Raw genomic sequence first — 13,874 nt, 5'->3', positions numbered from 1 at the left:
AAACATTACCTTGATTTCTGAACACTCCAAGTTACAAACGGGCTCACGGAACCAATCAAGTTTGTACCTCGAGGTTTCACTGCGCATCAAAACATTTGTTCTGAGGTGGATTTCAACAAGAAATGTGAGACGATTCTTTTTTTTTTTGTTAGTTTTTTGATGTGCAATAACAATGACGAATGAGATGTGTTGCCTTGGATAGCAGTGCCAGAGAGGTCATTATCAGCTTAGGCATGTCCAAGTGCTTAATGCACAGTTCATCAGCAGCAGGAGCAAGCTTTAAGTGAGTGGTTTAACATTGCCCCGGGCCGTACTCCAGCTGAGTAAAACACACCCTGACACTGTGTGTGTGTGTGTGTGTGTGTGTGTGTAGATGGAGGAAGGATCTCACATCTGACAGTGTGATGTAGTCACTTCCTTCCACTGGACTAAGCGCTTGTTGTCACTTTGACCTGGCGCCAGTTAACCCCTCACCACCCTTGGCACTGTGGGCAAGGGGCATGAGCGTGTACGCACGTGCGCGTGTGTGTGTGTGTGTGTTTGTGTGTGTGTGTGTGAGTTGGCAGACCACAGGTGTCTGGCCACATCGTCAGAGCGATCGTCGAAGAGGCCCCCCACTACCCCGACTCTCAGCATCTGTTTCAGGGGGAGGCCGCAAGAGAAAAGAGGAGGGGAAGTTGGCAAGGGTTACCAATACACAGCCCGGGGGGGGGGGGGGGGGGTGATCGCGGAGGGGGCTTCGGGGGATCAGTAGCTGACAAGCAGGTGTCTGTGTTGACAGTAACCTTTCATGCTTGAACTCCCACCTCCTTCCAAACACACACGCTGCACACACTGAAAAGAAATCCTGGATAGTCAAGTGTAATTGCCGAGCCTGATTGGAGGGAATGTAAAGGGAATCCCCTTTTACACATACATACCATTTCTAGGGGTCAAAGGTGACAGGGAGCCGGGAAGAGGGAGTCAACACAACTATTTCTATTTCCTGCTGTGTGTGCGTGGGCGCATATAGTCAGTGGCCATATGAACACACAGGGAAACAAACCCCCGTAGATATGTGTACGTGTTTAATGAAGAAAAACAAAATCGGCTTATTCACATCTGCCTGTTTGTAAATGACCCGTTTGGACTTAATTTTTTGAAAGTCAGGTGTACTTGTACGTGTCTGGCAATGATTATTTTGGTAAGAAGGGGTTGAGAAGGAGGTGCACAGTGGGAGGTCAGAGAAAATTGGAACAGCTGTTGATTAACACAAGTGCTCTCTCTCTCTCGTTTTTTTTTAACTCTCTCTCAGTAGAGGAGGAAGAAGAGGATGAAGAGCTGATGGAAACGAAGCCAGGGCCTGAGTTAGAGTTGCAGGATGAAGATGACAAGGAAAATAAAGGTAAACAAAATGGCTGCCCGCATAGACAGCAGTAGTTTGTTTCAATTACATGTCCAAGAGTTAATTATTATGCTTTTTTTTGGGGGGGGGGGGGGCGGGGGGCATAACACAGCCAAAACTTCATTGGGTAAACATGCACGATCTAATATGAAAATCTGCAGTACAAAGACACAGACACTAAAATATCCAAAGTCGAACCACAATCTGTTAATTGACGATTCCCAAACTACCGAATACAATGACATTCCATTGCACTGTGGCGTAAATTCATTGGTTCCACGCTAAAAGTGGTAGCCATCACAAAATATTTATGAACTTCACTGGTCATTTTTTTTGTCAGTTTGGGAGGCTGGCATTTCTTTGAAATCAAAAGCGATTTGCATTCCTTCATGTTCGAGCAGGTTAGCATATAACATTGCGCGGCTCAGTGACTGCAATCCCTCGCACTTTTCAGTCCTCTTGACTTTTCACATAAAGTTGGTCAAGCTCTCACCACACACGCTCCCCGACCTTGTGCGGCACATATCAGTGGGTGGATGGGATGGAAGACGGAAGGTTACGCATGAGGTTAAGACTCGTTCGCCATATCAGTGCTCCGGCATGTTGAGGTCTGCAATGATTAAAAAGCTTCCGCATGACCCCTGGAACATACTTCAAAGCGAAGAGTGTGCGCGTATGTTACTGGAGGGCCCACGGGGGCCGGGAACAGACGGACGGATGCACCCAAAGACAAACACAAAGGACTTGATGGGAGACGCCCACATTCAAACGCGCACATGAATCATCATCATCAACGTGCCGTGCGGGACTCAAACACACGGTCATCCATCTCCAGTCCGTCGCGACCCGTTAGACGGTCTTGGTCTTTGATGTGTTCCGCTCAATTCGGTCTTTTCTGACGAGTGGCGATGGAAGCGGGATCAAAGTCAAGGGGCAGGGTTGAGCTCCGCGCAATTGCGTGTCTGCGCAGGCCACGGCGCCAAATGGCGTGCATGCGCTTCGGGGACAGGGACTTCAATAAGCGGACTCCATGCTGCGCAACCATTTCGTTCAAAGGCAAGCAGAATTATTTGTGTCTTGTTCGGGATGTTCTTCACTGTAGTATTTTATGAAAGGTTCATTAAGGGGCCGTTTGTAGTTTATGAGCATGTTGCTCTGGTTCTGATCGGGAGTGAGTGACTTAACCTGTCAGAAGGACACGATGTCGATGTTGACAGTCCTGCATGTCGTTTTCTGCGATTCATATTTTCTAATGCAGCGTTGCCCAACCATAATCGAGCCAAGGCGGATAGTTTACATTTCAAAAAAATGTATGAGATGGGTCGTGCGACAGCATTACCAAGGAAACTTGCAAATGGGAAGATTGTTCAAGGCTTGACATTCAACATTTTTTTTCAATGCTGCCATGTAGCGTTGCGGCTAATTTCCAAATGATGTTAAAAAAATGAGTTAATTCATGTTGAATATAATGAAAGTGAAATTGTTCCTACCAGCAGGCTCTTTCCCTGTACTGCGGGAGCTGACGGAGGAGGAGAGGCAGCAAATACTCCACTCGTCTGAGTTTCAGAATTTCTTCGACTGCAGCATCCGGGTGATGGAGAGAGCCCTGGCGGAAAGCGGCGACATCTTCTTCGACTACGGTGGTCGAGCCCTGGAGGACAAAGAGGGGTGAGCATTAATGAGTTTTAATTTGCACATGCGGGCTTACTCTCATTGACTCTCATGCTGTGTGCTCCCAGCGACCTGGCTGGAGGTTCCAGTTTGTCCTTCACTCGACTTTTCTATGATGATCATTGGTCAAAGCATCGCGTTGTCACCTGTCTTGACTGGTCCCCTCAGGTGAGCCCTTCAGCTTAATGTCTGATTATTATTTTCAACTAAAACAAGGTTTTGTTTTTTTGTTTGTTTTTTTAATCTCAGTATCCCGAGTTGCTGGTTGCCTCCTACAACAACAACGAAGACTCCCCCCACGAACCAGACGGTGTTGCCCTGGTATGGAACATCAAATTCAAAAAGGCCACACCGGAATACATCTTTCACTGTCAGGTAACTCTCAGATCTGTCGTAGCTCATAATAGTAGAATGATGTCATTTGTGGGACAGTGGTTAGCGCGTTGACCACACAGTGCAGAGGTACCGGGTTCAATTCCAGCTCCGGCCTTCCTGTATGGAATTTGCATGTTCTCCCCAGGCCTGCGTGGGTTTTCTCCGGGTATTCCAGTTTCCTCCCACATTCCAAAAAACATGCACAGCAGGCTGATTGAACACTCTAAATTGTCCCGCGGCCCTTGTGAGGATTAAGCGGATCAGAAAATGGATGGATAGATGTAATTTGTTCTTGCTAACCAAAGATGTGATGAAAGTAGGAAAATAAACCCCAACACAATGACACGTATGGTTAATGATACTGCTAGATCATTATTCTAAACATAATGATTATCACATGTGGTAAACAAGTTACACATTTAGGGATGGATCATTTGTTTGTGTGTGGAACAATAATTTTATGGGAATCATATGTATCGTATAAAGCTCAGCTTGGAAGATGTGTTTTCTTGCACTATTTTAATTGGAACAATTACCAGAGCTGGAGGCTATGAATACTAATAATAATTCAACAGACATGAAAAAAAATCAATAAAAATCAGCGTCCTTAACAGCCAAGTACAGACCAACACCAGTGGAGGCCAGTTTTAATGAGGAAACTTTCCTTTTTGGTGGTCAAGAAAGCCATTGACAGGTGTGATGCTAATAGCAAGTGACAGCGAGAAAACGGGAGACGTTAGGTTGACGAGTGGGTGGGAGGGCTTCGCATCTCCCTGGAGACAAGCGAAACCTTCCAGAAACTTCTCGGTAGTAAAATGATGTGGCCTACCACTTCCTTATCCGACGCCGCCACATATGTGTGAGTGTTGGCCCACCCACACTGACGCTGGGTCGACGTGAACGCCGCCGTTTTTCCCAATAATGACGCGGCGTCAATATGGAAATAATCTGCAAAGGCATCATTGTCACAGGCACTGATGTCGTTGCTTCAAAAATGTTAGAAAATGCACGCATGTTTTCCCATTTTATGTCTTCATTTTCCCCTCCTGCGGACTGCTTGGCCACATGCAAGTTTTTCACAATCAAGTTACCCAGTCTACTCCCATCCCTCATGAAACATTTCATTGTTTCACTGCTCGGTAATTTATATTGCTGTTATAATCTGCGGTTTTATGGTTGGACTACGGGCCTGCATCTTGTTACATTCAGATTTATATACAAAGATGTTTTGTATTTTGGAAGGTATCAACAGCGCATTTTCCGAGTCCCTTTAGTTTTGACAAACATTTTGAAACCTTGTGCCCAGGCATCTGATCTGTGCAACAAATTATGTACAAGTAAATCAAATGAAAATTGTGCTGCATGATAATGCTTGCCAGACCACGTTTGTTTTGTGTTATAAAAGCATGTTTTATTGTTGGATGTTCAAACTAAGGGCTGACCAATTTTGAAAAGTAATGGAGTTGCATCCCCCCGCCCTCTCAATATTGCAATCCAACATGATTATTAACTATGACTGGCTCCCTTTTTGAGGAAAAAAAAAGTCCAATAAATTATGATAGATTTTTTTTTTTAACAAACCGAAAGAAATTTTAGATACATAAACATTCAATATGTTTTCCATGAAAACACAAGGTTATTGGGAGGGGGAAAAATCCTGGAAAAGCAAGGGTAAAAAAAAATTAAATATTAAAAAAAAATTGTGTAAAAATAAAAAAAATCAGACTGCAAAGATGCATCGACTGTAGTTTTATGTTGTGAACGTGGCTTGGTTGCGTTTACGACAACAAGGGTAGGCTAATTATTGTTTTTTTTGCGGGTTTGCAATGATAGGCGAGACAAACATAGCACCTCGATAAGAACGTTTTGATTGAGCTGATTTTTGTGTGGGGGGAAAAAAAAATGCACAAATTGAGTTCTTACACTTCATGTTGGTTTGCTGTTGAGCAATTTTGTGCTTTCCTTGAATGGTCGTTTTTATGCAAGAGCACTTTGCAGTGGTGGAGGAAAAAAATAAATGAAAAATCGCATATGTAGAAAGCGGTAGATAAAAGGTTGCCCGGGCTATTGCTAAAACTGTACATGAAATGTTTTTTAACGTGTGAGCATGTCGTGCCACTTAAGCCCCCCCCAAAACCACAGAGTGCTTCGAAGGCCCCCCTTTCTCTATGTTCTCCCTCTTCGTCTGTTCGCCCTCCACAAAGGAAGCAAAGAACACATCTCTCACATGCATCGCTGATCAAACCAACCGAATGTTTACTGTATGCATGCGCTACACGCATACGCGTACGCATGGCTTCGTCTGGCAGGCCCTCTCTTGTTGGCCTTGGCAAGCCCAGAGAGAAGCTTTAGTAGCATTTCAGACATTTTTCTTTACCCAGACTTGCCCGCAAAAGGATTTCTCATCTGGCGTACGGATAGGTAGATGGTTGAAATCTATAAATATGCGTATGTCGAGGGGTTGATACAAAAGGACAGTGCTGAGTCGCTGGGGTTTGCGGTTGAGGTCTGATGCAGTGGGGGCTTTATTGTTTTAGGCTTACAGATGGTTTCAGGTTTCAGATGAGGTTTTGGTGAGGTCAGTCGTCTTTATTTCCTGCACAGGCAGTGAATGGGCACAACAGAGATTCCAAAATACTCCAGCCTGCTTCTGTTTGTGCAAAAATCGTCGTTTGGTTTCGGTGCAATTGGGTGTACATCTCGATGTTGGAGTGCGGATCTCGTTTAGCGTTGTATTTTCGGGAGGCTATTTAAAGACAGTCAGACCCTTAAAAGATTTTTAGAACAATTTTCGGAGACTTCTCAATCTCAAGTGGGTTACTCTGAAATGCATTGTTGAGGCTGCCACTTGTTGGCTGTGGCGTACTGTCAAATCCATCCAGAATTAGGCCCAATCTTAAAGTACTACAATCGTAAGTAAAATGACACCCGTCTGTCAAGTGAACAAAGTCACTCCACATTAAAGGGTACGTTTGACTTAAAACCAGTGCTGAACCAATACTCCAAAACCCACATCGCTCCCTGTAACGGCCCCCCAATTACTACTGTCACAGCCTATCAAATTCAGTCTTTTTTTTCCTTCTTTGCATTAATGCCGACACGCCTCACATCTCCCCAAGCATCTTTTCGCACGACCATAACACTGAAGTGGTGATGAGGAGGAAGCGGAGGAGAGTAAGAAATGGAGAAGACCGATGACCTCAGTGAAGTCATGATGGAGGACCAACTGGCATTCGGTTTCATTCCCGTTTTTCAATACAACGGTATATACTCGCAGGAAGCCATGATGTATTCGGTTGGATGAATGACAGGTGTCAGGTGGACACGCAGGTTAATTTAACCATATCCCATCTCGTGGAAGAGCATTTAATTGTTTTGCCTTTCACTTTGGCCGTAGATAAACATCTACATTGTGAAACTGATCAAATTGTAACCAGAGATGGCTTTTGTGTGTTCCAGTATGTTGCTACACAAAGGATTCTTACAGTTTGTGAGCATACTGCAGGAGAGGAAGTGAATCATCATATTAAAACAAAACAAAAAAAAAGCCACCGATCAGTGCCATTAAATCGTAGTGTGTGGCAACAGAAAGAGAATGATGTAAAATAGAGGCAAAGGAGGAACCCTTGGAGAGAAGCCTTTTTCAGCTTGTATTCTCTCCTCCTGGTAAAATAGAGACTGTGGTTGCTATTTTCTCTTTCCTTGGAGAAAACCGCAGAGTGACAAAATCTGTGCTGTGTCATAAACTAGCAAAGTCAGGGGAGGTGGTGGTGAGGAAGGGTGGCGGGATTTCAGAAGATGTATCCATCTGGTCCCGATAAGGCAGAGTGGAAACCAGATGAGTGTGGTAAGAAGGGAGGTGTGGATCCATCTACTGTCTTCACCCCCCCCCCCCCCTTCGGCCCCCAACTTCACTTCACTCCCTCCTATTCTCATCATGGCACGCTGGCTTCAACTCTGCCACTGCAATATGACTTCAGAGGCAATTTGTTACCCGAGGATAGAAAGCATCAAAAGAGAGAGGGATCCATTCTCTCGAGTTTCTTTTTCCTTCGGTCATTCGTCTGTAATCCTTCACTGGGTGCCATCTTTCAATCAGAGCCTGCCCATGTGTGCATTATCCTGAACGGAACACGTCCCGTGAATATAAGGAGGGTTGCCAGAACCACTTGTGAGCCCAAGTGGCAGGTAGCCGACAATCTCTTGGGTGGGTAGGACTTAACACAAGTCACCAAGTGAGATGGTTTTGTTTTGTTTTTTTCTCTCTGACAGTCTTCCAGTAAAATATTTACAATTCCTCTTAGGTTTAATATATAAGGCCATGACTTTTGCTGCAACCCTGCAACCTGTCAACTTCCCCTTACCCTTCACATCCAGTCTTGTGAAATGTTGATGTTGGGTGTGTGTTTGGTGAGGGGGAAGGAGGGGGGGGGGGGGGGTCGCTTTGCTGCATGCGAGATGAGAATCACTCATGAGGGCCACATGGCGTTTGGGAAAAAAAAAATGTCAGGCCTGATTTGCCCGCGCAATCACATGTGAGAGTTGTTAAGGTGTTATTTAGACAGATGTGCTTCTGGGGTGTCCAGATGTATGAAGAGAAACGTACGGAGGAGTTGAAGGTGAATGATTTGCTTATTTTAATACGGATAACACGCCTTAAAATACAGGGATGCTAATCCATGCAAATAATTATTCAAACCACGACAAAATGGTCAGAAAATGAAAGGAAGTAGAAGGCGACATGAAGATCCCTTAATTATCCTTCTGATAAAAAACGACGAGAACCGATACAATAGTGAGTGGGATACTGGTGCATGAGATGAATCAGTGGTCCCTTTTAGCCTTTGAAATGGGTCACGGCCCTTCAACAAGACAATGATTGTTGCGGTGATGACTTTGTTTCTGCATGGGGAAGGCTTGACTTTATGACGGAGTCACTGCAGACATCAAACAGCACCCAGTCAGACAACCGCAGCTAATCTCAAATCTGGATGGTACCAAGTGTTTATGTTAAGGAGGGAAGTTTCCATGGACGGCATACATTAGGCAGTAAATTAGCAATTCCTGAATTGGGGTTATATAGTTATCTTTTGCACTTGCTATGTAAAGCCGCGACAGTAGCCGTAACATTTTATAACATTTCAATTTCAATAACAGCCTGTGACTGGTTATACTCGGGTTGTGCCGTCAAAATAGCCGTATCCCTCTTTATTGAACTGTACAAATAAACTTTTCAGAGCGGGCCTCCTTGCCGGCTTATAAGCAACTTTTATTTTCACCGCAGAAGTTGAGTTTATTTTGAGTCTTGACATCTGAAGCGACTCCCGCACCATTCCTCTGCAAGCCAGGACTCTTCAGAAGAAACCATAAAAAGAGAGAAAGAGAGTGTTTGCTTTCCTTCTGGTTTCTTTTCCAGTCTCCTTTACAAAATGTACTTGGGTTTAGAGTCGGCTGGTTTGCACATGGCTCGTGGTCAGGATACAGAGAGCGAGAGAGAGTGGGAAAGGAAGGATGGATATAGCCAACATTCTAAACTGTTTTGGGGTTTTAAACTGAAATTTAACGAGAGAAAATGTGATCAACATCATTCTGTGATGAAGACAATTCCATCGAATCGATTCCAATTCAATTGAAATCATATTTTACATCGAAATATTACTTGTTGAGTCTTTCAGTAATAAATGTGTGTCCTGAAGAGTATAGTGTTTTGTTTTTTTCATGGAATCCCTTTATATTTATTGGCAACTGATTTGTTAAGTATATTCTGGTACTTCCAGTTTGCGTCAGGCTTCTTTTCCACGAATGTGCTGGATTACGGGATGGAGGGATGAATGCATATCCGTACGGTGCCGCGCAGTTTCCCCCCGCCCCCCTTTACAAAGTCCTAAGAATAGAAACTGCAGTGGCTATGGGTCAGGGAGTGCTGGCTCGAAGCCTGAAGGGGAAAAGCAGTGAAGAGGAGAGTGTGTGCGTGTATATGTGTGTGCGTGGCTCTGAGGGAGTGGGGGTTAAAGGGTGCGCTTGTCACGACGGAGGCTACAGTGAGCGCTCTAGTGGCTGTTGGGGTTTTGATGCTGTAATGTGACACGGCTGAGGCGAAAGAGGACTACAATTGCCCCCTTTGTCCGGTCTCCGCCCAGGCATCACCCCTTCTCTTCTCTGCTCGACGTACCCTCGCCCTGGCCAAACTCATCATCTCCCTCTCCTGTTACACTTCTCTGGTTCAAATCTGTCCTCAACGAGCTGACCAACCACTGGCGGGCTCTCCTTTGTGACGCGAATGAATCACTGAATTGAATATGACATAAACTAATCATTCAACCAATGGCAAAATAAAAACAAAGGGAGATCAAATAAAACCTTCGCACAGCACACTCGCATGCCGTTATCTCACTCTCGTACACCACTCCTCCTCTCTCTCCACAGTCTCCAGTGGTGTCTGTGGGTTTCGCCAGGTTTCACCCCAACCTCGTGGTAGGGGGTACCTACTCGGGGCAGATCGTCCTGTGGGACAACCGCAGTCACAGACGGACCCCAGTCCAGAGGACTCCCCTGTCGGCTGCTGCACACACTGTGAGCCTTATTAATATATATATTTTTTAATAGTTGTCGAATTTCACATCACAGTGGAGAGTGTTTAGCAAGTTGAGAATGAATAGATGGATGGATGCATCGGAGATTCGAACCCCAAACCTCAGAACTGTGAAGAACCACAATGGTTACCCGTTTTTTAGCTGCTACATTGACCCCAAAAAACCTTTCACAATACAAACAAAAGCTCAGGCGTCAAATTTGTGACTTAACACTCTTAACAGACAGTCCACACACTCCGTTATATCCACTGAGCCTGACCAAATGGCTCAGCCATATGCTGTACTGTACACTGGCTTCATCATAACGACAAGAGTCATGTATAACTACAGCTATACACACGCACACACACACACACGCGCGGAGTGCCGACCACACTGCTGGCTTAAAGTGGCTGCGAAATAATGAGGCCTTCGCTCATGGTCATGTCCTCTCCATTCAGTGAGAGCGAGCAGCTTAGCATGGTGCTGATTGCTGAAAGGATTCTTTGTGTGGCCCTGGACACAAATCAATTACTAGCCAGTAATGACATTATGGTTTCACACACTCCTGTGGATTTGCACAGCAGCGCGTGTAGCCAGATGTCGAGTCCAGTCAAAGGAAACTGTGCACCAAACAAGTGAGCCCACTACACCGAACAAGTACTGAATGACAGCGTGTGACTATCAGGGTCAAGATTTCGGGTCAGTATAGTATATACTGTAGTTTTTCATTTTATTTTATCAAGGGATGTTGAGTCTGAACACAAAGACTATTATGCCAAATTACATCAATAGTATAATTGACGTGAGAAGCAACACGTGCACAAGTAGCTTCGAGAAGAGAAGGTATGACAGAGTGACAGCTAAGGACAGTCATTTTGTATCTGGCCCTTGTGTGCAGCACCCCGTGTACTGTGTCAACGTGGTCGGCACGCAAAATGCCAACAACCTGATCACCGTGTCTACAGACGGAAGGATGTGCTCTTGGAGTCTGGACATGCTGTCTCAGCCTCAGGTTTCACCACACGGCATCGCATGTTATCAAATTTCTTCACTGATAAGATGGAATGTCGCATATGTGCACGGTATATGTAGTAGGAGTTGTCGGAGTTTTGCTTTTTTTTTTTTCTTCTTGGCTTTAATGTGTACAATGTGTGCGTACATGCGTGTCTGGATGTGTTTGTGTAGGAAAGTATGGAACTGGTCTACAATAAATCCAAACCGGTGGCTGTGACCGGCATGGCCTTCCCTACAGGAGATGTGAACAACTATGTCGTCGGTAGCGAGGAGGGCACGGTGTACACTGCGTCCCGACACGGCAGGTTGGTGGACGGAGTCACTCAAATAGACACACACACACTCAACATATTTGCAAAAGGAGACGTGCCTAGTAACCCCGATTAGGACAAATTTGGAGAAACTGTCCTTTTGACATGAAAAAGTATTCCATTTAAATGGTCAGCTTATGAAAAAATAGGCACAAGAACCAAGGTTTTGTTCTCTCTCCTCCTTTTAGCAAGGCGGGAATCTGTGAGATGTTCGAGGGTCACCAGGGACCCGTGACAGGGATCAGCTGTCACAACGCCGTGGGCACTGTGGATTTTTCCCACCTTTTCATCACTTGCTCCTTCGACTGGACAGTCAAACTTTGGAGCACTAAAGTGAGTGTTTTGCCCGTTCGAGCTGCTGGATCTGCGCTGCGTCGCCGTGTCAAATTCGATTGAGGCACAACCTTTGTGAAGCTTTGACCACAACTTCAATCTTGAAGAGAAAGTTTCAGCTATGCTTGTCAATGAGTTTACCGGTACTTCCTGAGAAGCAATCAAAATGGAGCGCGTGAAATGGGAGAGGGTCTTAGGTTTTGAGAATTCCCTTTTCCTTTGAGGGGCACCACAGGAATGCATTCTTTGCCTCTTATGCCTATCCATATTTGTATGTGGGCATGCGGGACATTAATCTAAGTATGTGTGTATGTTTGCGTGCAAACAGATGCTTTGACATACCTCAAGCAGGCTGCCACCGCTTACCTAAAAACCCCTCGGGGTTTACCTTCCGCCCACCAATCATAGCCTTCACAAAGTGGAGCATGACTCGCAACCGCACATTCAGGTTGACGTCTCGATCGTTCTCAAGTTCAAAAGGGTCTTCGAAAAGTAGTCCGCTAATGTTTTTACATTACGGAGTTCCAATGCTGCGCTTAATATAAACATTGGGAGTCTGAAATAGTCACGGCAGCTGACTGGGAGCGAGGGTTTTCGGCATTACATGAACTCTTTTGGTCAACGTATTCAGTGAGTAAAGGGATTGATGACATGTTAGTGCGCCACGCTCTTCTCGGAACTTCCAATCAGATGAGGTGATCTTGACTGAGGGGGCGGATGGAAAGTACATCAAACTCTTAATGAACAGGAAAGCTGATTTCTATTTCAAAGATTCACAACGATGTCTATTTTCGACTGCGCTTAGCCTGTTCAAGGTTGCGGGGAACTGGAGCCCATTGCAGCTGACGCAGAGCAAAAGGCAGACTAGACCCTAGAACTGGTCCTCAGTCAGTTGCGGGGCACACACAGAGAGACAAGCAGCCATTCAAACTCACATTCACACTGAACCATACCACCAAGGCAGAGGACATGTATCAACAAAATCCAGCAAACTTCTGGCTATTCTTGCAAGCTCAGCTGAGATGGAATTTCGGGAATGCTTGTGCTTACGAGTTCATATTTCATGTCGTTTTCTGGAAATGATGGATGCAATCTTTGGGGCTCGAGAGGAAAAATGGGAGGGATGTTAGGTGACCACGGCCAACGTTGATTCATTATGTTGGTTGGTAGGATACCTTCAAGATGACTGATGTGGAGTCTTCGAAACTTTGCAGCCACGATGACAACTTGGCCAAGAAAGTCATTCATTTGTTGAGATCCTGACAACCAAATTAAGGAATTTTGTGTTTGTATCATTCACACAACCTCTTGTTGCCATTGTACATGACCACCACCGACAAACACCGAACAAACATACAAAGCCAATTCGTCTTCGGTACCTCTGTAAAATTGGTATTGGCCTTGAAGCACATACTTTGGATAAAAAATGTATATAAGTCGCAGGGCACCAAATGGTTAGGTTAGCAAAACTGACTCTACTTTTATAAACTAGCTCCTCTCTGTTTGCAGCCATGTTGTTAGCACAAGCGGTGCAGATCAGCTTGCGACGAAATAAAAAAATTTACATATTGAAATTAATTCGATTATGAAAACCCGCGGCAGCCCGGTAGTCGAGTGGTTGTGCGTCGACTTAACAGTGCAGAGGTTCAATTCCATCTCCGGCCTCCCTGTGTGGAGTTTGCATGTTCTCCCCGGGACTGCGTGGGTTTTCTCCGGGTGCTCCGGTTTCCTCCCACGTTCCAAAAGCGTGCACGGCAGGCTGACTGAACACTCTAGCTTGTCCCTGGGTGTAATTGTGAGCACGAATGGTTGTTCGTTTCTGTGTGCCCTGCGATTGGCTGGCAACCGGTTCGGGGTGTATGCCTATTACCCGAGGACAGCTGGGATAGGTTCCAGCAGCCCCCCGTCACCCTTGTGAGGATAAAGCGGTTCAGAAAATGACTGACTGAATGAATGAAAACCCGTATTTGGTTTCCTGCAGAGTGTACAACAATTGTCCTTGCACTCTGAAAAAATGTCAAATATTTTGCTTTTATTTAGAGCGCCATTTGTTTGGATCCGTTTCATGGGATCCATATTTTTTTCCCTTCGCATTAGCCATCTCTTTCCATCTCTGTTGCAGAAGGCTGTTGTGCTGAGGTTACAGTACACCTTGTGGAGGGGCCCTCCCTTTCATCTCTCCCAGCGGTTTTATGGTGCTGTGTGAATGTA

The 13,874-nt window shown here is 45.2% G+C and overlaps 1 protein-coding gene across 7 annotated transcripts in view; it reads left to right on the top strand.

Annotated features, from left to right (window-relative positions):
• Positions 1-13,874, top strand: part of dync1i1a (dynein cytoplasmic 1 intermediate chain 1a) — a 34,268-nt gene that overhangs the window by 14,485 nt on the left and 5,909 nt on the right. For 4 of the 7 annotated variants that reach the window (XM_086136965.1, XM_086136959.1, XM_086136961.1 and 1 more), the window contains 8 exons: positions 1,295-1,384; positions 2,878-3,052; positions 3,124-3,223; positions 3,305-3,430; positions 9,857-10,003; positions 10,904-11,017; positions 11,191-11,324; positions 11,519-11,663. In XM_086136965.1, the coding sequence (XP_085993091.1) occupies positions 1,295-1,384; positions 2,878-3,052; positions 3,124-3,223; positions 3,305-3,430; positions 9,857-10,003; positions 10,904-11,017; positions 11,191-11,324; positions 11,519-11,663 (1,031 nt within the window). The remainder of the gene's footprint in view (positions 1-1,294; positions 1,385-2,877; positions 3,053-3,123; positions 3,224-3,304; positions 3,431-9,856; positions 10,004-10,903; positions 11,018-11,190; positions 11,325-11,518; positions 11,664-13,874) is intronic. The other 3 variants (XM_086136963.1, XM_086136964.1, XM_086136962.1) reach the window with 3 other exon arrangements.

The sequence above is a fragment of the Hippocampus guttulatus genome, chromosome 18 (assembly GCF_054856545.1).
Source record: "Hippocampus guttulatus isolate MCC_2025c chromosome 18, RoL_Hgut_1.0, whole genome shotgun sequence".
In the NCBI taxonomy this organism is placed as follows: Eukaryota; Metazoa; Chordata; class Actinopteri; order Syngnathiformes; family Syngnathidae; genus Hippocampus; species Hippocampus guttulatus.
Note: the sequence above shows the minus strand (reverse complement) of the source record. Positions and strands in the feature narration are given on the sequence as shown.